Genomic DNA, 24,568 nt, shown 5'->3' on the forward strand with positions numbered 1-24,568 from the left:
AGGAAGAGGAAGAAGAGGGAGGAGGAGGAAAATGAAATTAAACCCAAGACCAATACACTTGTGTAAGGATTGTTTAGACCTTAGAAACCTTCTTTAGAGAACATGTACGCTAGTTTGCTAGGGATGCCAGATCAAAGAACTGCACAGATGCTGCAGTTGAAGGAACAGAAATCGGATATCTCACACCTCTGGAGGCCAGATAAGATTAAGGAGTGTTGACAGAGCTGAAGGAAAATATGTTCCATGGCCTCTCCTTAGCTTTTGATGCTTTTCTAGCAGAGAAGAATCATTTCAGTGCTGGCTTTCATTGTCATGCGACATCTCCCTGTGTTTATTTCTTCAATGGAGCTCTGGTAAAGACAGGGGACTTGTAGAGTAGGGACCCTTTCAGCTCCAGTATAATCTCATCGAAAGTGGTTTCATCCACAACCACTCTGTTTCTAAACAAGATCACCCTAAGTTATTGGGGGTTAGAACTTCAGTATTTGAATTTTGGGGAAATATAATTTAATCCACAACACCCCTTAAGTGATTTTTAATTTCCACAATTTCATAGGCCTTTTATTTAAGATGATTACTGAAAGCCTTAACATACAAAGGTGGTCAAGTCAACATTGCATCAACATCCTCAGCTGCATTTCTTGTATATTTTTGTAAGGATAACCAGCTGACTTAGAATCTGTTCTCTCTTTTTTTCCTGCTTTCTTAATTATTTATGTGTCTTTCTATTTATTTTAACTTTTCTAAAACCACCATCTTTCATCTTTTTCTTTTCCTTTTTTTTTTTTTTGAGACAGGGTCTTACTGTGCAGTTCAGTTGAGGCTGCCATTCAACTCACTGTGTAACCCATGCTGGCCTTGACCTTGCTGAGATCCTCCTGCTTCATCCTTTCAAGTTCTGAGATTAGACATGTGTTACCATTCCCAGCAAAACCTCCATCTGTGAAAGATTTCTATAGGATTAACTATTTTATCAAATAGTTACTGAAACCGAGGTTTCTCTGCTTTGGCACAATTTAGATTCTTATGGATAATTGCTGTGAATGGCTTTTCTGTACATTGTATGATGTTTGACAGCATCCTGCTTCTATCTGAGAAGCCAGTAGCATCTTTTCTTTCTAACTGTCCAGATTTATAACATGTCTCCAGACATTATCAAATGTCCCCTGAGAGCACAGTCACCCCAGCTGAGAACTGTTGATTTAAACTTTATTGTGTATCAGGCCAGCTACCAGAGTATCTAAGGATATGACTCTGACAATTCTCTTGTCAGAATAATTTATCATCTAATAGACAAAAGAATCATGTCATTCTTAAACAGGTATGGTGGCACATGAATGTAATCCTTGCACTCTTGGAGGGTGAGGCAAGCTGATCGAAGTTCTAGCCCAGCCTGGGCAATTTAGTGACTTAATACGACCTGTCTCAAAGTAAATAATTTAAAAAAATGACTGGAAACGCAGCTCAGTATGAAGGCCCCAGGTTCAACTCACAGTATGAAAAACAAACCAAAGTTAATTGAACTGAACCAAATATTTGCTTGAGAATAAAGATAGTTTCAATTCTTCCTTTCCAATTGATATGTATTTTTTTTAGGTGTTTTCTCTTGCATTGTTGTACCTAGAACATTCAGTGCAACATTAAGCAGACATGCTGAAAGCAGACATCTTTGCCTCATATCTAGTCTTACAAGAAAAGCAGTCAGTTCTCTTATGATGAGTATGATATTTGCTATAGATATTTCATGAAATTACTTTTGTGTAGTTTAGGGAGTTCCTTTTGATTTCTGCTTTGTTGAGCATTTGCATGATGAATGGCTATTATGTTTTGCCCTATAACCTTTTCTGTAGCTATTTATATGATCATAAGCTTTTTGTCATTTATTATTTTAACATGTCATACTGTATTTATTTTAGGATGTTATATAGACCTTTAATCCCTAGGATAAGCCCCTCTTGTTCATGTTGCGTACTCCTTTTTATATGGTGCTGCATTTGTTTTTTTAATATCTGACTAGGACTTTTATTCTGTGTTCATGAGAGATACTATTCTTTGGTATCAGTTAAAGCTGGCCTCATGACATGAATTAGGATATGTCCCCTTATTTTTGCAAAGACTTTGTGAGAAATTGGTTTTATTTTCTTCTTAAAAATAGTAATAATTGACCAGAGAAAACAAATACTTTTTGTTTAAAAAAAGTATGGATTCTCAGTAATATTTCTGACTGTGTAACCTTTCACCTTCCCTGAAAGTATCATCTGTGTACTTGCTATATGTGGTAATGCAGCCTTTGGGATTAATCTTTCAATCACTTATTATCACTCAATTAGTTATTTTAACATTTTATCTTTCTAATGTTAAATCAATGCTAACTGCTCACATTTTGGCATCTGTTGCTGGTCTATAATGTTGTTTCCTCATGTGCTGTTATGGAATTGAATGATGTTCTTCATCTCTCTTCAGGCAGTCTGGGCTGGACGCATATCATGTTCTTTCGGGATGATAGAAGAGCTAGTGATGACCTCCTAGGGATTTTCCTGATTTTGTGGTGTGTTTTCTCAGAATCATGCTCCTCCTACCTCCAGAGCTCTGGTGGTTGTATCACTCCATATTTTGGTGCTAATGTGTCGAAAAGTAGAGTTTGTGTTTCCATTAAACAAAATTTTTTTTTAATAACTGTGACATCTGTTCACAGACTTTGTTAAGTTGATTAAGAGCTACATAGTTATGTTCCATTATTTAAATAGGATAATAATAAAAGTAATCCAACTTCCAAAGGTTCATTAGTTTTCTGTTGTCTCCTACCAGAGGACCACAGATTTAGTGATGTGACACTCATGTTCTGTCTCTATGTTCTGCAGACCAACAAAGGGGCCCTTTGTGACTGGTTTTGAGACTGAAATCAAGATGCTGGGTATACTGAGATCTCATCTGGAGGCTCTGACAAAAGCTATTCTTCCAAATGCTTTTTGTCATTGGTAGAATTCAGGGTGAAAGTTTACTTGCTGGCTGCCAGCTGGGTTCTCTTCCAATTTCCAGAGTTTGACTGTATTTCTTGGCATATAGCTGTCCATATTCATGCCAATGATGGCTCTTCCAATCCTTTTTATTCTTTGAATTGCAGGCTGCTGCTACCAGCAAGTGAAAACTCTGTTCTTTAAGGGCTCTTATGATTAGATCAGGTTCAGTTGGATAACCTCTTTCTCAGATATATTTGAAGTATATGTGTCCTGTCATGGGAGTAGAATGCATCCACCTCACAGTCCAGGGAATTAGGCATGGTGTGGATACCAGGGGAAGGTCATGGGAGGAATCTGGGACTTTTTCACCACAAAAAGTTGTTCTGTGTTGCCAGGTCTGTATTTTTAATCATGATATTTATTTAAAAATGGAATGATTTTAAAGACATGGTGTAATTCAGTTGAAAAGACGTACTCATAGTTGTTTTGAATTTTTAAAACCTTTCTAGTGGGACAGTATGTAATATAATTTTCTTTTATAATTAAAAATAGTATAGATGGATATTGATATTTTTCTCTGTCATATGGGTTGCTATATAGTATTCTTAGGAAATCCATCCATTTGTAAATCTCTAACTCATAAATTTGGGTAACTTCTAAGTATATCCTTCTATACTTAAAATGTTTTATTAGTATCTGTTAGTTATATATGTTAAATACCTTTATTGGGAAGAATTGGTTTGTCTAAATCTTTGAAATAAGTATTCGAGAATTATTAAGCATGTACTCAGATCTTTGAATGTTCTTTTTTGTTGTTGTTGTTTTTTATAATACTGGGGCTTGAACCTAAAACCTTTGCACTAAGCTACTTCTGAAGCCCTATTTTTCTTTTTATTTTGAGACAAGGTTCCACTAAGTTGCTAAATTGCCAAGGCTAAGCACAAACTTGTGATCCTCCTGCCTCAGCCTCCCAGAGCACTGGAATTATATGTGCCACTATTCCTGGCTAGATCTCTGCATGTGTTATGACTGTATGGGATAATTACTACTATTGGGCCCATCTTTTGTTTATGAAGACAGCGAATCTTAGAGAGTTAAGTGGTTTTCTTAAGAAAATTTCCAGTATTTGAGTGTGCATCGGGTGACTCAGAACCCTGAATCTCCATTAAGTTACTGTAGATTGAGGAGTGCCTTTTGGCTGTAAACATGGAACACCGAATAACCTATCTGGCAAAACCTATACTTGAACATCCATCTCCATTTCAGACTTCTCTGAGGATGTGTGTGGTTTGAGTCACTGAAAGGGTAAATTATTGTGCGTTTAAGCTTACTTTTAATAACTCTACTGAACAATCATTGTTTTCAACTTATCTTACAAGTTTGAGGAGCTTGAATTTGTAGATTTCTCTGTTAAAAAATAAACTCTCATTGATGCTCTCAGCCAAGAGAAAGAACTTAATTTTACTTTGGTTTAGAAGTACAATAGTATGGGACTTATCTTCTGATAAATGAAAAGTATGAACATTTGAAACAATGTCTGCTCTGCAGCCAAGACACCCCTCAGGGTGTTAATTTATGCAGAATAGATAGCCGATTGTGTAGGCCAGACTGGCAGTATATTCAATCACGATTCATTAAGTGGCCCATTGTCGATTATAGGCAAATCCTCTTTCAGTAGAAATGTACTTGAGGAGAAGGAAATTATTATTGTTTCTTTACTTGTTATATATATTAGTGTTTTTTTCCCATTAAGTTTATTGGTACATTTAAGGTAAACAATAATACATTCATCATTGGGATCTTATACCTTTACATGATGTATTTTGGTTCTTATTTTTTTCCCATTTCCCTGTCCTCCCTTCACCCCCTTCACCTTTTCCTATTTACAAAGACTTTGTTTCCATTTTTTCCTTTATTCATATTTTTTTCCTTATTTACTTTCCACTATCTTTCCCAATCCCCCTAGGAGGAAATTATTTAGGTGATGTATATATGAGGCAAGAATGTATATATTTTTTTATACCAGGGATTGAACACGGGACCTTGCGCTTGCGAGGCAGGCAACGGATGGAGCCATTGAGATAAATCCCTGGCCCAAGAATAATTTGTATTAGCTTTCCTCCCAAATTTTCCTTCTTGGTTAAAAAGAATAGTATCTCTGTTGGTTGAGTTTAACAAAACCCAAAGGATTATCTTATCTATTCATTTGTGGTATTAACGATAATGAAACCATTTATATCTGTCATGTGAAAAATCTCTGCTCCTTCTACGTAAAAAGATTGTCTTTTTAAAATAAAAAAGAAATGGAAATTACAGCCCTTATTTGATGAGTTCTTAGAAAAATGCTCTATAAAGCCTTATAGTTATAAACTTTTATATAATAAAGTGTGACATACAACACTCAGGGACATATTTGCAGATGTGGTGCAGTTACAGATAGATTGAGAGATACCAAAATTAGGAAAGTATATTCAAAATGTAGATACTCATTTACTATTAAACACTGAGCTCTCGGGGGGAAAAAAACAGGAAAGTGGATTTGGAACTAAGACAAAGAAAAGAATCTCATTGGGCAGATGTAGTGCTGGGATTTAAGTTGGAGCAGCAAACTTCTGAGAAGATTCCTTACTCAGGCTCTTGGTTAAAACATGGGATTGTGGATGAGTACATCTGTGACTTTGTAGAACTGGGTAAATTTTTTCAGTCAGAACATCCATACCATCCCATTCTTGGGCTTCTGTGAAATCACACAAGACAAAGAAATGCTGTACTCATTGATTAAGTCACTTAGTGGTGATGGTCCCCGAGATTGGATTATCCAGAATTATCCCTAAAGTTTGGTGGTCTGCTAGGATGGTTGTGCTCATGGTTAAGATTCATTACAACAAAATAATACAATAGCATGATCAGCAAAAGGAGAGGATATACTGGAGAAGTCCAGGCAAGACCTGGTACAACCTTCCAAGAGTCCTCTCCTATCAGAGTCATAAAGGATGTGATTCGACTTATTCAAGAATGACTTGTGACAACAGATATAAAGTGTGTTTTCCAGGGAAGTACATTAAGAGTGAGTACCCAGGCTCTATAGGGGTTGGTCATGTGGGCACTCTCAGGCTGGCAAGTTCCAAAATTTCAGATATTTTTGGAAAAGCAGGTGTTGATGGACCACATTGTTTGTGGTGTGGCCTGGCCTTGATATACTTGCAGAGCCTGCCTCTCATATTACCAGCCATGGACCACTTTGCAAGCAACTTTTGTGAGCAGGCCTGCTGGGCTAATTCTTTTCTACAGAGCCAGGCACTGTGCTATGTGCATTATGGTCAATAATAGATCAGTTATTGACTGTGTGAAGTGTATAGTCTCATTGGAGAGGGTGAAGATTAATAACTGTCTTCAAAATAAATAGGAGTTTTCAACCTGTGATGAGTGACTTGTCAGGCAAAAGCAGAGAATAATGCAATGGGGCAGGCAGTATAGAGCTTGCGCTTGGTGAAAGGCTTTCTGCTTAAGCTGCTTTTAAATTGGCACACGGCTCACTTAGCCGGAGGAGAAGTGGAGAAGATTCAGCAAAGACTGTGAGTAGGGAAATAACTTGGCATGTTGGAGAAAAATATGAAAGAAGCAAGGGAGGAAGTTGGTTATTTCTACTCACCCCCTTCTTACCATTCTTAAATTGGATATATTTTCAGGCCTAGCCTTGTTACTCCTGGGGGCATTTTGCTACAAAGATTTCTTACCATCTTTTTATTAACATCTTAGATTTAACAATTAGGTTTTTAATTTTATAATTTGAGGTAGAATGTATAAAGTATAATTTCAAGTTAGAGGCAACACTGACCAATAGCAATCCTGTAAATTGTAATAATCTGAGACAGAGGAAAGTGTGGGAACACAAGACATTTTGGCTTTATCAGCTTTTGGGGTTATAGCTTTGTTCCTATCCTAATTGTTACCCTGTCTCTAATACAAAACTACTGTAACCCAATAACCTAACATCTCTGTGCTTCCTTTTCTTATTTCATTTGTGGGATTATGGCTCATGCTTTCTCAAATGCTTCCTAAGAGTTTACTGACTACCACATACAGAAGGGTCTGAGCTTTACTGAGCTCACATGTGTGGTGTGGATAGCATAAGTTGTATGCAGTATATAGAAAGCATCCCAAGAAGGACAACTCTTGTTAAACGTTATCATTTGTTAAAAACAAACTCTACAAATTCTTGTCTTTTTGTTAAGGAAGAAGGTTAAATTTGGCGTGTAGATGCCAGGAAAGTAAATACTGTACTCAGCAAAGAGAAAATATATAAAATTGGAATTTTCAGATTATGAGAGCAGGTTTAACTGATTTTAAACTTATCCCTCTGCTAATTTTTATTTACTTTTGTACAAATAAAAGATAAATTGCATAGACACACATATATGTTTATAGAAGAATTACGTGATATAGAAAACCACACAGACGTAAGTTAGTAAGAGCAGTGCTGTGGTGACTACTCAGCCTTGCTTAGTATGACATGAGATACTTTTGATTGACAGATCTTGTGTTAAGGCACTAAAATAATTCATTTATCCTGCAATATACACTATGAAAATGTATTTTTTCTGGTATATATTTTGGATTTTTTTATATGCATTTATTGCTTGTTGAAAAAATGAGGATACCTCAGACTGTGAAGGATCTCTCAAGTCACTGTATTTTCCTCTTATTGAAAACAAGCTGATGGAAAACTTGTGTCTGTAGAGGGAGCCCGTTACAGCTGCAGAAGATCTGTTTCCTGAAGCATCTGTGTGAAGTTTAGGTGTTAACTGTTTCATATATTGTTCATTTTATTTTTGCTCATGGGTTCATAAGCAAAATATCTTAATAAAATACTACTCATAGACATATTAGTTATACACATTAATGGGTTTTATTGTGATATCTCCATACGTATGTATAACGTCCATCCGCTCTTCTGTTACACTCTCTTACCTTTATTTTCCAAACCCCTTCTCTTTCCTTAATAGTTCCCTTCTACCTTAAATTGTCTCTCCCCAGGTTCATATTCCTTAAATGAGTGAAAATATTCAACTCATGTATTTCTAAGACTGGCTTAGTTCATTTAACATGATAATCTCTAATTCCATTTTCCTGCCCATAATATGATTTTTTTCTTTTTTATGATTTAATAATATGCTATGGTGTACGTATCACTATACTACATTCTCTTTGACTGTTTGTCCACTGACAGGCACCTAGGATGATTTTCTAGGATGTTATTTGGCTACTCTGAATAATGCTATGATAAATGCAGATTTGCAGGTATTTTTGAAGTTTGCTGACTTTGATTTCTTGGGGTATATACTCAGGAATGGTACAACTGGGTCATATAGTATTCTATTTTTAGTTTTTTGAGGAACTGCTATACTGTTTTCCATTGAGACTATATTAATTTACATTTCTTCTAATGGTTGCAATGGTTCCTTTTTCCCTACATCCTACCCAGCATTTGTTATTTTTTGTTGTTGTTTGCATCATAACAGCCATGTTAAGTGGAGTAAGTTGGAATCTGAATGTGGCTTTAATTTGCATTTCCCTGATGGCTAGAGATGTTGGGCATTTCTTCATATATTTAGTGGCTGTTTATTCTTCGTTTAAGAAGTGTCTGTCTTTTCAGCTCATTTGCCTGTTTATTGAGTGGGCTACTTATTTTCTGGTGTTAATTTTTGGAGTTCTTTATTGAGGATATTTATCCTCTAAAGAATAGATGGCAAAGACCCCCCCACTCCCACCCCACCCATTCTGTAGGTTGTCTCTTCATTGTGTTCTTTGTTTCCTTTATTATGCAGAAGCTTTTAAATTTGAGGTAATCTAAGTTGTTCATTCTCCCTATTACTTCCTGAGTTAATAGAGTCCTGCTCAGGAAATCATTGCTTATAACACTATATTGAATCATTTCCCCTACATTTTCCTTTGGTAATTTCAAAGTTTCAGGTCTTATATTAAGGTCTTTGATCCATTTTGATTTTTTTCCCTTCTTTTTTTGGAGTAGTAAACTAGGATTGAACCCTGGCCCTTCACATTGATCTGCACTCCCACATCCCCAGTCATTTTTTTTTTAAATTTGAGACAGGGTCTCACTAAATCAGTAAGTTGACCAAGCTGGACTTGAAATTACGACCCTCCTGCCTCAGCCTCATAGAGTTCTGGTATTACGGAGATGGACTACCCTGCCTCACTTGAGTTGATTTTTATACAAGGAAAAACATATGCTATCTAGTTTCAGGGAGGAGTCCAGTTTTCCCAATACTATTTGGTGAATCAGCTATCTTTCCTTCAATATGTGTTTTTGGTTCTTTTTTCAAGAATCAGATGGTTGTAGATGTGTGGGTTTATTCCTGGATTGTCTCATCTATGTCCCTGGATTACATGTCCATTTTTGTGTCAATACCATGCTGTTTTGTTATAGTTGCTCTACAGCGTATTTTGAATCAGGTGATGTGATCCCTCCAGCATTATTCATTTTTGCTCAGGATTGCTATGGCTATTCAGAGTGTTTTGTGCTTTTATATGAATGTTAATATTACTTTTTATAGTTCTGTGAAAAATTGTCATTAATATTTTGATGGGGATTACATTGACTCTATAGATCACTTTGCATAGTATGGCCATTTAACAATAATAACCCTCCTAAGGCATAAAAATGGGAGGTCTTTCCATTTCTTATTATCTTCTTTAATTTCAATGTCTTGATTGTTTTATAACTTTCATTGTAGACATATTTAATTTCATTGGTTTGATTTATTTTTGTTTGTTTTGTTATACTATTGTGAATGGTTCTCCTGGTTTCTTTCTCAGGGGCTTTCAATATTGGTATATAGGAAAGCTACCCATTTTTTTTTAGCTGTCCTACCCATATTGATTTTATACCATATCACTTTTTGATCCTGTTTATGAGATTGAATGGATTTTTTAGAGCCCTCTTGGTATAAAATCTCTGTCATTTGTAAAGCGGTAAAATTTGATATCATCTTTTCCTGTTTCTATCCATTGTACATTTTTCTCTTGTGTAATTGCTCTGGGAAAAGTTCCCAGTACTATACTGACTAAGAGTTGTGAGAGTAGACAGTATTTCCATGTCTCTGATTTTTGAGGAAATGCTTTCAGTTTGCCCCTGTACAGTATGGTATTGATGAAGGTTTGTCATACATACCCTTAATTGTGTTGAGGTATGAACCTTCTATACCAAGTGTAGTTAAGATTTTTTATTCTGAAGGGATGTTGAAGTTATCAAAGGGTTTTTCACCTATTGAGATGATTATGTTATCTTTACCCTTCATTCTATTTATGTGGTGTATTATTATATTTATTGATTTGCATATATTGACAAAGCAAGAAAAACAACCTCAAGAGCACAGGAAAAATAAATTTCACTAGAAGAGTAGATAAATTAGAAGAAGGAAAGAATAAAACATGCTTATTTTAGTAAACCATCAAAGCTCTAAGATGAATAATGGATAAAGAAAACAGTATTCAAAACAACTAAAAGAACAACAACAAAATGATATAAACTGGTAGACATCTTTCAATAATAATTTTAACTGTCAGTGGTCTAAATTTCCCAATTATACACTAGACAGACTATGTGACTGGATTAAAAAATAAGACCCAACTGGTTTCTGTTTTCCATCTCACTTCTACAAAGACATATACAGACTGAAAGTGGAAAGATGGGAAATGGTATTCCAATCAGACAGACTTTGAAAGCAAGCAGAAGTAGCTATACTCATATACAACTAAATAGGCATTTACTGAACTGATATAAGAGACAGTAGAGTCACTACATGATGATAAAGCAAACAATCCATGGAGAAGATAAAATTATTGTAATCATATTTATGCTGAATTTTGCGGTGCCCAATTTATAAAACAAATATAAAAGATAAAAAGAGAGGTAGTCACCAATACAGTGGTAGTGATGAAATCAGGATCCCAAACTCATCAACAGATAAATCATACAGTTAACCATGGAACTCTAGATCATATAGATCAAATAGACTTTTTGGATCTGTGCAGAATACAATTGTTTCATCTGCACACAAAACTTTCTTTAAAAGACATCACATTTTAAGCCATAAAGCATATCTTTTTATTTTTTCATAAAGCGTATCTTAACAAATACATAAAAATTCAAATGATTTCTTCTATATCATCAGTCTATAGTAGAATGACACCAGAAATCAACAAGCAGCACTTACTGCAGAAATGACACACTTGTGGAGATTGAGCAGTATACTTTTCAAAGAGCTGTGGGCATTGGGAAAAGCAAGGAGGGAAATTTAAAAACTTCTGAAATCAAGTGAAAATGGAAACACAGAACTTATATGATGTTGAGAAAACTGTCGTAAGAGGGAAGTATATAGCTGTGAGTGCCTACATTTGGATGACAGATCTGAAATAACCTACTTATTCCTCTTAAAGTTTTAAGAAATAAGAAAATTAGTAAAATATCAACTAGCTGTGGCGTGTCCATCTTACTTGGGTCCTACTTCAAGCAGCCATTTTTAAAATTTTGAGAATTAGAAAGAATCTTGGATGACCCCTAGATACTTTATGGAAGTAAGATAATTTTTCTATAGCTGGAATAACAGCAATGCATTGAGAGATACAGGTTAAAATATATGAAGATACTAAATTTATATCCAATATTTTTTCAAAATTATATGAAAAGGGAATGGACAGTATATAGATGGATAATACTGGCTATGAATTGATAATTATTGAAGCTAAATGTTTTTCTCTGTGCTTTTATAAGATTTAAATTTAAATACATATATATGTACACACAAAGCCCATAAGAAAAAGAAATATGAATTTGTACCTAGCAGACAGCATAAACCAAAAGTGTGTATCATAGTAATGTACTAAACTGTTAGAAGATTACATCGCTTTTGTCAAGACAGAAGAAAATAACTTCGATGCAATGGTTTTTTATTACACATATGAAAACGTATTGACATTGATGTTAGTATTTGTTTTTTTTTTCCTTTTTATTGAGTTTATTGGTACATCCTAGGTATACAGTACAGTTACATTCATTATTGGGATCTTGTTTCTTTACATGACAGGTCTTGGTTCTCACTTTTTCCCCTTGTCCCTGCCCTCCCTTCACCCAGTCCTCCCCTCCCCTCCCCATTTACAAACACTTTATTTCCATTTTTTATTTTCTCATATTTTTTTCTTTGATGTTAGTATTTGTTATTGCAAAAGAATCACCATACTTGGAAACAAAAATAGTGCTAATCTTTTTCACTCTGTGGTTTAGTTATAAAATATTTAAGTAGGAGATATTGATGTGGCTTTTACATGCCTGCCGATCTCTTTCTTAAGTTATGTGCATCAAAATAGAGCTATTCCTTATCTATGCCTCAGGTTGCTAGCTGAATTGCTAACTATAAAAGCAATTATTTTTAGTAAAATGCTTATCAATCTTTTAGTATTCTTCTGTGGTGTATATTTTTGCATTCATTATTGAGTTATATGAGCTCCTGTGATTTTCAGCCTTTAGTTTGCTGAGGTTGTAAGTCCTTCATGCCATTTTCAGTTGGCACTTAGCAATTGCATGTGAAAATGGATAAAACTCATTCAGCTCTTCCTTAGTCTGATCAGTCTACCAATACCCTTGTGCTTTCCTTCTCTCATTTGTGTTTTTAAACCAGCCCTGCTCATTAGCATCTCTGCCAGATGCTGAAAATGAAAATGAGTTTAATTAGTCTTATCTATTTGCTCTGGAAAAATTTTGCATAGATGAAATTATTTTATTAGCAAAAGTGAAATGTTTAAAAATGTACCTGTTCAAATATGCCTGTTACTTCAGGATAGTTATCTATTGGTCTACCCATATGATGCATTATATGGATTATTGGTGACAAGCTTTTAATCATTGGCTGCTCTAAGTTTGTCTTATGTGTTTTCTTCAGTTCTTCAAGGATCCCTGTTCCTTTTATTTGAGAATAGTACAGGTTAGGCATTCCTAATCTAAAAATCTGAAATCTGAAACTTTTTGAGGTCTGACTTGACACTCTAAGTGGAAAATTTCATACTTGACTTCATGCAATAGGTTGTATTGAAAATGCAGACACACTAAAATTATAAAAATTGTTTTCAGGCTCCGAATTTGTTATATACAAAACATGGATTTCTTCTTTAGACATGTGTGTCATTCAAACCATGTCTCATTTATGTATATGCAAATATTGCAAAATCTGAAATCTGAACCACTTCTGGTCCCAGACATTTTGAATAAAAGATACTCTATCTGAATTAGAAACCTTAATCTACAGTATTGCATGTGCTCTTTGGTATTTGGATATGGTTGCTTCTAGGTCTTCTCAGCTAACAGCTAACAGATAAAATATGTATATTGATTTGAGCATCTACACTTATTTCCTTACATTCCTATATGTGAACACTTATCTCTATGTTAGTGTAGCAATAACCCACAACCTTCGGACCAACTCCTATGTCTATATTAAGTTAAACATGAGTTCATATGGAGAACTCTAATCCTTTAGTACGTGGATCGTAATTTCTCTGTTGGCTTATCAGTAACCCCACTCTATCATTGAGAAATCTTGTTATCAACGTTTACCATCTGTTTATTTAATTGTCCAATTCCAGTATATTTTTGTAATAGTATCAGAATTATAACTCTACCCCTATAGTTTGACATCTTTATCAATTAGAGTACAGAGGTTATGTATAGCTTTATTTCGTTTGGTTTTATAAATTTCACTTGTTTCCAAAATAATATAGGTAAGCAACTTATCCTTCTTCCCCTCCAGTAAGATTTTTTTCCCAAATTTGTAATAGATTTTCTTTTTTTGGTAACATGACTTTCAACTCTGACCTTCAGAAATTTTATTTTAAATTTGAATGCATTACAGTTTACTTTTATCTTGTAAACTTCTGTGAGCTTTTCAAATGCATAGTGTCATTTATTCACCATTAAAGTACTATACAAAATAGTTTCATCACCCCAAGATCTTCTGTGCTTCTCCATGGACCCTGGCAAGTACTGATTATCCTTTTTTTTTTTTTGGTACTGGTTATTAAACTCTGGTCCTTGCAATTGTGAGGAGGCAGGCGGCGGCACCACTGAGTTAAATCTCTGGTCCTGATCTTTGTACTCTTTATAGTTTTGCCCTTTATAGAATATGACCTTTTCAGTTGCCCACTTTTTCTTAGTACTGATATGCATTTAAGACACATCCATGTCAGAGCTGGGCCTATGGCTCATTCATAGGGTGCTTGTCTCCAGCTCCAATAAAAGCAAATAAAACAAAAGAACCCAGAGCTCATCCATGTCTCTTCATGGATCATTAGCTTATTTATTTTTATTACTAAATAATATTTAGTTATATAGCTATATTACAGTTTGTCTATGTAGTGGCTTATAGAAGGACAGTTTAGATGAGTCTAGATTAGGAGTGATTACTAATAAAGCTACCCATAAACAATTATCACATGGACATGATGACTCTTCATGGAAATTGGATAAATACTACATATCACAAAGTATTGTAGATTGTTGGATCACACAGAAAGAATATGTTCAACTTTGAAATGAATGACCAAATTATCTCCCAAAGCAACTGTACCATTTTGCATTCTTACCAGCTACAAATAAGAGTTGTTTTTGCTCTGCTTTCATGTCAACAACTAATACCGTTTGTTTTGTGGACTTTAGCCATTGTAGTAAGTCACTCATGTCCACTTCAATTCATTAATTACAAGTGTCTTTTCACATTTATTTTCCATATCTAATCTAATTTTCTTTGGTGAGGTGGGTGTTCAAATCTTTGGACCAGTTTTTGTTTTCTTATTGTTGAATTTTAAGTGTTCACTGTCTATGGTGAGTGAAAGACCTTTGCATACATACTATAATTTGGCTACTAAAACTTGTATGATAATGTATTGAGATGAAATGGGCTGAAAGGGAGGGATAAGTCAGTTATGACTTTATATTTCCAACCTAAGTTTCTGCGTGAATCTCAGAGAAACTTAACAATGAAAGGAAAATTGAGAGTTGAAATCTTTGGGAGGATGACTCCCTTATTTTTGAGTCTCATGTCTCATTTTGAAGCAAAGGAAGATTATCCAAGGCCTGGAGATAAAATACACCAAGATTCCAGTTTCAAATATTGCTGTCCTCATCAAGAATTGTTGACCAGAACAGAAATCAGGAACAATTAGAAAGTTAAATAAGAACTGCAAGGCAATGTTGTAAGGAGTCAAGTGTGAAATGTGTTCCAGTATGTAGGACAGAATCACAGAGAATGTGAAATTTATGTTGTCTTCTTAAAAATCAGACATGCTGTTGGCTTACTTCAACATCCTGTGCTTTTTGTACCTGGGAATTAATGGCTTTCTCAGGTGAGCTCATTCTTGCTTTAATGAGTCAATTGTCTTTGCATTTTGTGGAATTTCTCAAATTGAATCTTACACCATCAGGGTTCTTCTGCCCTTGGTAAATATATATGGGTGCCTTTTTTTCTTGAGTCTAATACAGGCTGTTTATGTTGAAATTGATTAAATACTACTAATTTCATTGAAATAAATCATTTACATTCTTAGTTATACTATTTTGGTGTAGAATCCTAGCAGTTGTGATTTTAGTTTCCAGCAGAATTAATTAGCACATGTGAAGTCAGTGCTTTGTTTGGAAAAACATACAGCCTACTATCTAGAGCCATAAAGTTTTGGTTCCTTTCTTTTTATATGACTCAAAGCACAATTTCACATTGCCTTTACCACCTACCCATCCCTACAGATGTTAATTTATTGAAATCATTTACAGAGATGATGGAATGGTAAAAAACAGTTATCACTGAGAATAGTATTTATATCCCATTTGTGTTCAGTATTTTAAATTTGAAAATATGTAATTTTATGTTCAGTGTGTAATTACTTTGAAAATCTTATGTATGTTTAACAGTTATTATTAGACTGAACATTATTTTAGTGAAATTGATTATATAAATAGAATAACAATGAACAAATGTCAAGATTTTTCTGATCTGAAGATTACTTATACTATTGGGCTTAGTACTCCTGAGAAAAAGGAGTTATTTGGGTTTGGAGGAAATAAAAACATATTAATTAATTCATTTATTAATTAAACACTTTTTAGCATGTATTGTGGTCCAGTGCTATGTTCTGTTTGCTTCTATTGATAGTTTCATTTGCTTTTTGTAATAAATCTATGATAACTACTTACCATAAAATAAGTAATTTTAAGGCTTACTGCACAAAATAGAGCACAACATTGGTTCACAGATACCTCCCAAATTTACTGTTAGGAAACAGCTGTGTAGAGCATGCTGTGCAGCATTTTCCAGTTAAAATTGCTAAAGTTTTGACTTTAGATTTGTTTTTTATTATTGTGGTAAATGTATATACTATAAAATACTGATTTAACTATTTCAAGTGTACAGGTCAGTGTCACTAATTATATTCACAATGTCTTGCAACCATGCAAACCTTTGCCTTAATGCCAAACAGAAACTGTATACCCATTAAGCAAAACGTCCTCATTCTAGCTCCCTCCAGCAGGTTAGTGATTACTGGATCTTAGTACAATGTGTTGTGATATTGTTTATTTCATTTACATCAACGTATCATATGAATAACTTTATTTTATTTTATTTTTTTAATTTTTTTCAGCTTTAATTGATTTTATTGGTACATTTTAGGGATACAGTACAGTTACATTAATTGTTGGGATCTTGTACCTCTACATGACAAGTCTTGATTCTCATTTTTTCCCCTTACCTCTGCCCTCCCTTCACCCGCTCCTCCCCTCCCCATCTACAAACACTTTATTTTCATCTTTTCATTCTCTCACATTTTTTTCTTTTCCCTTTTTACTCTTCCCCTACCCATCCCACCTTCCCTACACCTTTAGCTCCTTTCTTCCCATTTCTAAATGTCAGTAATCTTATTAGAATCTTATGCATTGTTGCAGATTATTTACACCAGGGAAACTATTCGGCATTTACACATATGTGACTTATTTATTTCACTTAGGAGTATATCTTCAATATGTATCAATTTTCCTATGAATGAATCTATTTTCTCGTTATTTATGGCTGAGTAATATTCCATTTTATAGAAAAACCACAACTTCTTTATCCAGTTTCCAACGGATGGGCAAATAGGCTCTTTCCAAGATTTAGCTATTAAAACTGTGCTGCTATAAACATGGGTGCACATACTTCTCTGTGATATGATTCTTTTAGTTCTTTTGGAAAGATACCCAGCAGAGGGATGGCTGGGTCAAATGGAACCTCCAGTCCAAGCTCTTTGAGGTATCTCCATATTGATTTCCATAGTGGTTGCACTAGTCTGCACTCCCACCAACAATGGAGTAACTTTATTCTTTTCAATTCTTTTACAGGCTTGACAGATGAAAAGGTGAAGGCATACCTATCTCTTCATCCCCAGGTATTAGATGAGTTTGTTTCTGAGAGTGTTAGTGCAGAGACGGTAGAGAAATGGCTGAAGAGGAAACACAATAAACTTGAAGGTAAGATTTCATTCAGATTGATCATGGACTCATTTTAAACCAACTTTTTCTAGTTCAAAGAAAAGAACAACATTTAATGTGTTCTAGAAAGCCAATTGTAAGATAGAATATACTTACATTTTAATTGTTTTGTTCTTTCAGAAGATTAAATTAGAAGTGGAAAAATAAATTTTAAAAATGATCTTTGGCTTTAGAAAAAATTTTGGCAAGTAATTCTTGAGAATTCTGCCATACAGAATAAAACCAGAAATCATTATTATTTTTAAATTTTACTTAATTTATTTAAAATTTATTTATTTAAATATTATTTAAATTAAATTAAATTTGTCATTTTGAAGTTACTACAATGAAATTCTTGGGGCAATTAACTTATAAATAGAAAGTATTTACATTACTGTGAACTTATAGCATTTGATAACAGTTTGAGTTGTTTGGTAGTTTTAAAAAGTGTGGCTTAACTTTCCTGAAGGCACATATTAAATAATGATATAAATTTCAACTTGCTATATAATGAAAGATGATAATATAGTACAAGATATATGCTAGCTTTAGGATATGAAATTTAGTCCAGGTCTTAGAAAATGAAAATTTTTACCTACTGTTTTTATATTACCATGAAAATCAACTATTAACTTTTCATAAATATTTAGATGTCATTCTTTAACTCTCAAATATCTATTTTCTGTTTTTTGTTTGTTTTCTTTCCTTTGTTTGTTTGGTACTGGGGATTGACCTCAGGTTCTTGTGCTTACGAGGCAGGCAGCAGAACCACTGAGCTAAATCCCTGGCCCCTCTATTTTCTGTCCTAATCAAATAATACTTCAAGTATCTGATACATATAATGAAATTACCTAAGTATTAGGAATAGCAACATGTACCTGAAACCTTGTTTTCCTTTGTTTTCTCAGTTGCTCTCACTTCTTTCCCTACTAAGACAAAACCAAACCAAATCACTTTGTCCTTAGAAAGCAGATGTTTTTGACCTGATCCTGTGGTGGGCTGCAGCCTTGTTGAGACTGAATGAAAAGAAGCTATTGAGATGTGGCTGGGAGTTAGCATCACTTTGTAGTGATGAGGACAGACATAAAAGTGACCACATAGGAGAATGCATTAGCAAACAGGAGCACATGCAGTTTGTAGTAGAAATATAAGAAAGGGAATCTTTAGTGGTGCTGTGCATTGTGGTTAGGTCGCTGTTACCTTCTCTGCTAAAGAATTTATCCAGAAAGTGTATCTTGTTACATTGTACTTCATGTTCAGCAAAGTTCTGAAGCCGGACTCCTAAGGGTCATATAAAAATAAGGCTTTTTATTTCTTCCCTCTCTGCTTTTCTTTCTTCATGACTTAAAAAAAAATTGTCTATTCCCCTCATCTGTTATTCTCCTTCCCTCCTATCACTGAAGGTTATTTGAGGAAAAAAAGAAAAAAGAAAAAAAAAGCTTCCTTGAGAGGCTTTTCATGCATTCCTGTTATCACTGGGGGTTATTTGAGGAAAAAAAGAAAAAAGAAAAAAAAAGCTTCCTTGAGAGGATTTTCAGGTGCATTCCTGTTTCCACGAGTGGATACAGGGACAAAAACTGGCAGAGAGAAGTTGCTTAATAGTTTACTGAACACAAGAAAAGCATGTCCAGATTACCTCATTTTGTGCTGTGTAGAAAAAGGAAATAAAGAAAATGAATTCTGTTCTGGAAACCAATTTGCACAGTACTGTATTCCTTATGTTACATTTTATATTTTTGTCATGATTGATAAATCAGCCTTATATGAAAATAATTGACATTGCAGGAATAGAAAATTATGTAATATTAAATTCTTCTTCAAGAAAGATCATATATAGAAATTTGAACTTATAGGTACGTGAACAGTGTGATTATTTAAAATTTACAAAATGATATTTTCTTTTGAAATGGTCAGCCTTCATACTATTTGGAGTTGGCTTTCAGTATTCATTCAGTATTTTATAGAGTACTTACTGTACTCATAGATCTCATAAAAACACTTGAAATTCAGAAAACACATGACATAATTCACTTAACTACAGAGATATTTATAATGCATCAATATTGTGTGTTCATAGAGAAGCTGTAGTTTCCAAGACCTTTCCCATGTATTGACCATTTACATTTGATTCTATTAGTGAATGTTAGGTATAGTTATGTTCACTTGCAGATGTTCAAACTGTGCTAAGGGACATGAAAGCAGTACTAAGTGTCAAGTATGTATCTGTTCTTGATAGAATTATGATAGAATTATGAGACAGCAACTGTGACCATAACTTGATGCCATCAGATGTATGCATTATGGTTATTTTTGCTTTCCTCACCTAACAAATATATTTCACAGACAGTGGGGGACTTTGTAAACATTTTTGATGAATGAATGAATGAATTAGGTAGGGCTAGATTCTAAACCTATGCAGGAACTAGTACTAAAATTGTCATTATACTTAGTTATGACACTATGTTGACACCAGAGATAATTTTATGTTTATCTGATCTCTTCTGTACTCATTTCAGATCTTCTTGAGCTGGGTGTTAGGTGTGCATACCTTTAATCCCAGCACTCCGGGAGGCCCAGGAGGGAGAATTTTTAATTTTAGCCAAGCTTGGGAAATTTAGCAACTTAGTGAGACCCTGTCTCAAACGTAAAAAATAAAAGAGCTGGGAATGTAGGTCAGAGGAAAGGCCCTTAGGTTCAGTGACCATTATTAGAGAAAAACACGACGAACAGCAACAACAACAAAGCCCCCACATATGCCCAAACAACAACTTCTTGAGGGAAAGAATTATACAATACAAATATCCTTTTTCTGAAACACTTGGGACCCAGAGCGCTTTTAGATTTCAGAATTTTTCTGAATTTTGCAATATTTGTATAGACTTTACAAGTTGAATGTACCTAATCCAAAAATCTAAAATAAAAAACTTTCAGATTTTTGAGCATTTTGAGCTTTGCATTTTTGGATTAGGAGTGCTCACCTTGCATATATTTTTAAATCCATCAGTGTACCTTGTGTTTTCATTCATCTAGCAAACTGTCTTAAGCACTGTTTGGATACTGGGGTTATTCAATTTTTAGGGTATTCATAGTCTAACAAATAAAATAATTGTAATTTACTACTTCTAGGTGGTCTGAGTTTGGAGCTAGTCGTAGGCTACATTTGTAGTTTCGGAGACAGGGCAGTCTCATGAAAGCAAGAAGGAAACTGCTATGAGTCACTGTCTACTTTGTTTTGACTGAGAAGAGGGGGTTTAGGGAAATTAGGACTGCTATATGTCCTGTAAGGTTTGGATTTCAGTGGTCTTTTCTGCTGTTACTGTTTGCAGCTAAATTTTACTGCTTTCATAGTATTTTAAATCCAAATGTATAAAATTTTATCTACAATTGAGAGTCAATTTGCCTTTTAAGATTGACCTCTAAACCTAATTCCAAACAGCCAGTTTTTAAGTTATATTTAGAAATTGGAGACTGCAGTTGTTTCTTTTATTATATATTGTACTCATTCAAGAAAGGCTAAAACTTTCCTCTGGAAACATGGATGTAGCTTGTACATCCTTAGAACAGAAAATGCCTTCTAAGGACAGTTTTTAACAGATTTTGTCATACAACTATACATCTATTGGGGAAAAATCGTGGGAGACAAAAGTCATGTTTCATATTTCATTTCACTAAACATAATAATATTCTATTCATTTTTATGCAAACTTAATTGACAGATGCATAGCAGGTATCCTTCAAAACTCAGACTGTTAAACTACTATCAACACAGCTACATGTATATATAGTATACATACAGAATTATTAAATACATGCTAGGTCCATGTCTTTGCTAGGCCCAAGTCTTTGCATTCTAAGAGGGAACATAAGTGCACATACCTAATATTACTTCTATATTTCAATTATGAGCAGGAAGAATAATAAATTACCTTGACTATTAGCAGTGATGCCTTTTGGCTTTAAATGTAAAAGTTATTATTTGACAATAATCTTGTTATTAGAAAGAGTTCATGAAGTAGTGGAAATCAACATGACCATATTTGTTATCTATTGATACTAGAATAATATTTAAAATAAATAAATTAAGAAAAAAACCCAAATATATTGTAATAGTGATTTCCTAAAGGAAAATTACTTGGAACTTTAGGGGTTGATTTATTCAATTCAAATCTTTTATAAATTATAAGTAGGATGTTATATTTTGTGGCCACCTATTTTATTTCTATATCTAACATTTTTAACATCAGATCATATCTCTATCAGTGTGACTATAAACTTCATAAAATTTACAATAGTTCTATCAGCTACCTTAAATTGTTTTCAACAAATACATGACTAGTTCCTTTTTTACACCAAAATGCAGTTATTGCATATTTTCCTTTTTTATAATTCTGGAAATGGTATTTAATTTTCATTCAAATGAAACTGTTAGATATTTCATACTTAAGAGTAAGTGGGAAACCTACACTTTGATAACTTAAAGCTCAGACTAAACTGCATTCATACTGTTTAATATATAACAGATGTTTTCTGTTATATAGTGCAGTGGTATATTAGCTTAATGAAGCATGAATTACTTTGCCAAAATATGCAGTGTTGGAAAATTTTAATAAGTAAAGCACTAATAAATGATGTATCACTTATTCGTACATATCATATATAAGAAAAATAAAACATCCTAAATTAATTTATATAGAATTTAATTTTAGACACTTTTATTTTCTTGCAATTAAATTGTTTCAAATATTGAAATTAAATTTTCACATACTTTTATATGTTTATCATCATTATTATCATTACTATTATTTTGGTAATGGAAACTAGAACATGTGCTGAATGTCTTGATCTGAATTATAAATAAAGATGAAGCTACCAACTGGTAACTAGTAGGGAGATAAAATTGATAATAATTTATCTACAAAGATTTACTTGATATATTTCATTAGTTCTGTTAATTGTATCTGTATTATCATAAACATGTATCTTTAATGTATTCTTCTTGAAAGCTTTTGGCCAGGTTAATGAAATGACTTGCTCTGTAGCAATCCAACCAAATTTATCGATATTTTCACAACTTTAAAAATTATGTCAGATCATCACAAATGTTAGTTTTTGAAACTAATTTTAAATATGCTTATTCCTTTGTTAGATTGCTTTGTGAAGCACTTTTTATAGTATCTATGATTTTTCTGTTAAGTGGTAGCTATTATTTATGCATTTAAGGTCATACTCAATTAAATAAAAATCTTTTTCATAAGGAATTCTAACTAATGAAAATATGAGTTTTGGAAATACTTGTTATCACTCATGTTTCTTTATCAAAATTTGTATTTTCTAACTGTACATGCTACAGAAAAACAATGTTTTTTACAAGTAATTGTATCTATTTAATATAATTCTTTTTATCATTTAAAATTTTGTTTCATATAACATGGACTTTAAAAAATAATGAAAAACCTGTGTAATATAAGTGACATAATGATTTATCAGATTTTATTTTATTTTATTTTAAAATCTCCCTGAAGATCTAAATTATTTGACCCATTGTTCAATAAACATTTCTAGAAGCATTCACTTGAGTGCCTATTTGTACCTTGAATGTGATCAAGTATAACTCATTTGTTTGTCTGGCTAGTCATTCAGTATGCCAGTTAACAAGTATTGCCTACTACTATACATGTATAATTGGAGAACAAGAAATGCCATGTAAACTTACTTCTCTTGGGCAGGTCACTTTCTTATAGGGGAAATGAGGCAAACATACAATCAAACAATACAATTATTTCAGTACTTATTCATTTTGAATATTTGAAAAATTCTAATGTAACATCTATGAAATGGACACATTTTCAATAAAAATTAAACTTGCTTAAGATTTTACAATCTATATTATTTGCGTCTGGCCAATCAATCTGGACTTGGGCGTTAAGTACATGCTGTCTCTCTGCCAAGTCCAGGGGTCTTTGTATGTCTCAGGAGAAATGTCTCTTGTACTATTGCCTTTGAGGAATTTCTAGTCTTGTAATGGAAAGAAGATACTAAACTATTAAAGAACAGTAACTGAAATCATGTAATAAAATCGGTCAGTGTGGCAAAGACAAGACTTAAGTGAAGCAAAGTCATTAAGAGCTTTGAAAATTGCAAACCCATGGACATGAAAATTGGGAACCCATGGACAAAGGCATGGAACCAGGAATTCCAAAGCTGACTTTGGGGAAAGCCCCAAGAAGGAGGACTTGGCAGGACAATTCTAGATAGGAGCAGCTTGACAGAAAGCAGTAAGCTACATCACAGCATGTTGGCAACATGACAGTTCAGCTCAAATAACAGTTGGGATGAGAAGAATGTGCTTGGTTATTCCTTTTCTTATCACTTTCCCTTTTTAGTGGTGGTTTTAAGGGGCTGTGCTGTGAAGTAGGTTTGTTATAGATTCCACATCTTGGCAATATTTTTATTTGAAGACTGGGAGAGAGTAGTATTAACATCTTTGTCTTCATACTCAGATTATTAGCTTGTTACTCATATTCTGAATTGATTATACTGGACAAGTGGAAGCCTAATCAATAAGTATCCAAAATAGGTTTTTAATTGATAGCTTTAATGATGTGTCATGATGCAGACCCCTTTTCATCCAAAAAGAATAGTCAGCACATAAAGACATAGAAAGAGCCAGTGTAATACTGTATGTTATGATTGTTTTGGATTTGTAGACTTTTTAGAGTCATAAATGTTTCTTATGTTCTTCCTTTATGTTATCATTTTAATAGAAGAAACAAAAAGTATGTGGAGTTTTTCATATAATGATGGGTTTTGCCCCAACTTCTGTTTTTGTGCAAAAGAAAATGAACTGTACCTAGCCTCAATTATTGGCTATCCTCCCCCCTAAGAAGGTATGATTGGTCATTCTCATGGTTACATAGGAAGTTGGGACTTTGAAAAGCACACGGCTCAATTTTGGTCACGAGTCCTCATTTAACTTTTATAAATTAATTCATTTCATCAAAATATTTACTATGTGCTCTGCATTTGTTAAGTATTGGATATG

At 33.7% G+C, this 24,568-nt stretch overlaps 1 protein-coding gene across 7 annotated transcripts in view; it reads left to right on the forward strand.

Annotated features, from left to right (window-relative positions):
* The window catches only part of Pde10a (phosphodiesterase 10A), a 551,502-nt gene that overhangs the window by 372,096 nt on the left and 154,838 nt on the right, over nucleotides 1-24,568 (forward strand). For all 7 annotated transcript variants that reach the window (XM_019205466.2, XM_019205465.2, XM_010610549.3 and 4 more), the window contains one exon: nucleotides 17,398-17,526. In XM_019205466.2, the coding sequence (XP_019061011.1) occupies nucleotides 17,398-17,526 (129 nt within the window). The remainder of the gene's footprint in view (nucleotides 1-17,397; nucleotides 17,527-24,568) is intronic.

Source organism: Fukomys damarensis, unplaced genomic scaffold (assembly GCF_012274545.1).
Source record: "Fukomys damarensis isolate Sample0158 unplaced genomic scaffold, DMR_v1.0_HiC HiC_scaffold_14, whole genome shotgun sequence".
Taxonomy (NCBI): Eukaryota; Metazoa; Chordata; class Mammalia; order Rodentia; family Bathyergidae; genus Fukomys; species Fukomys damarensis.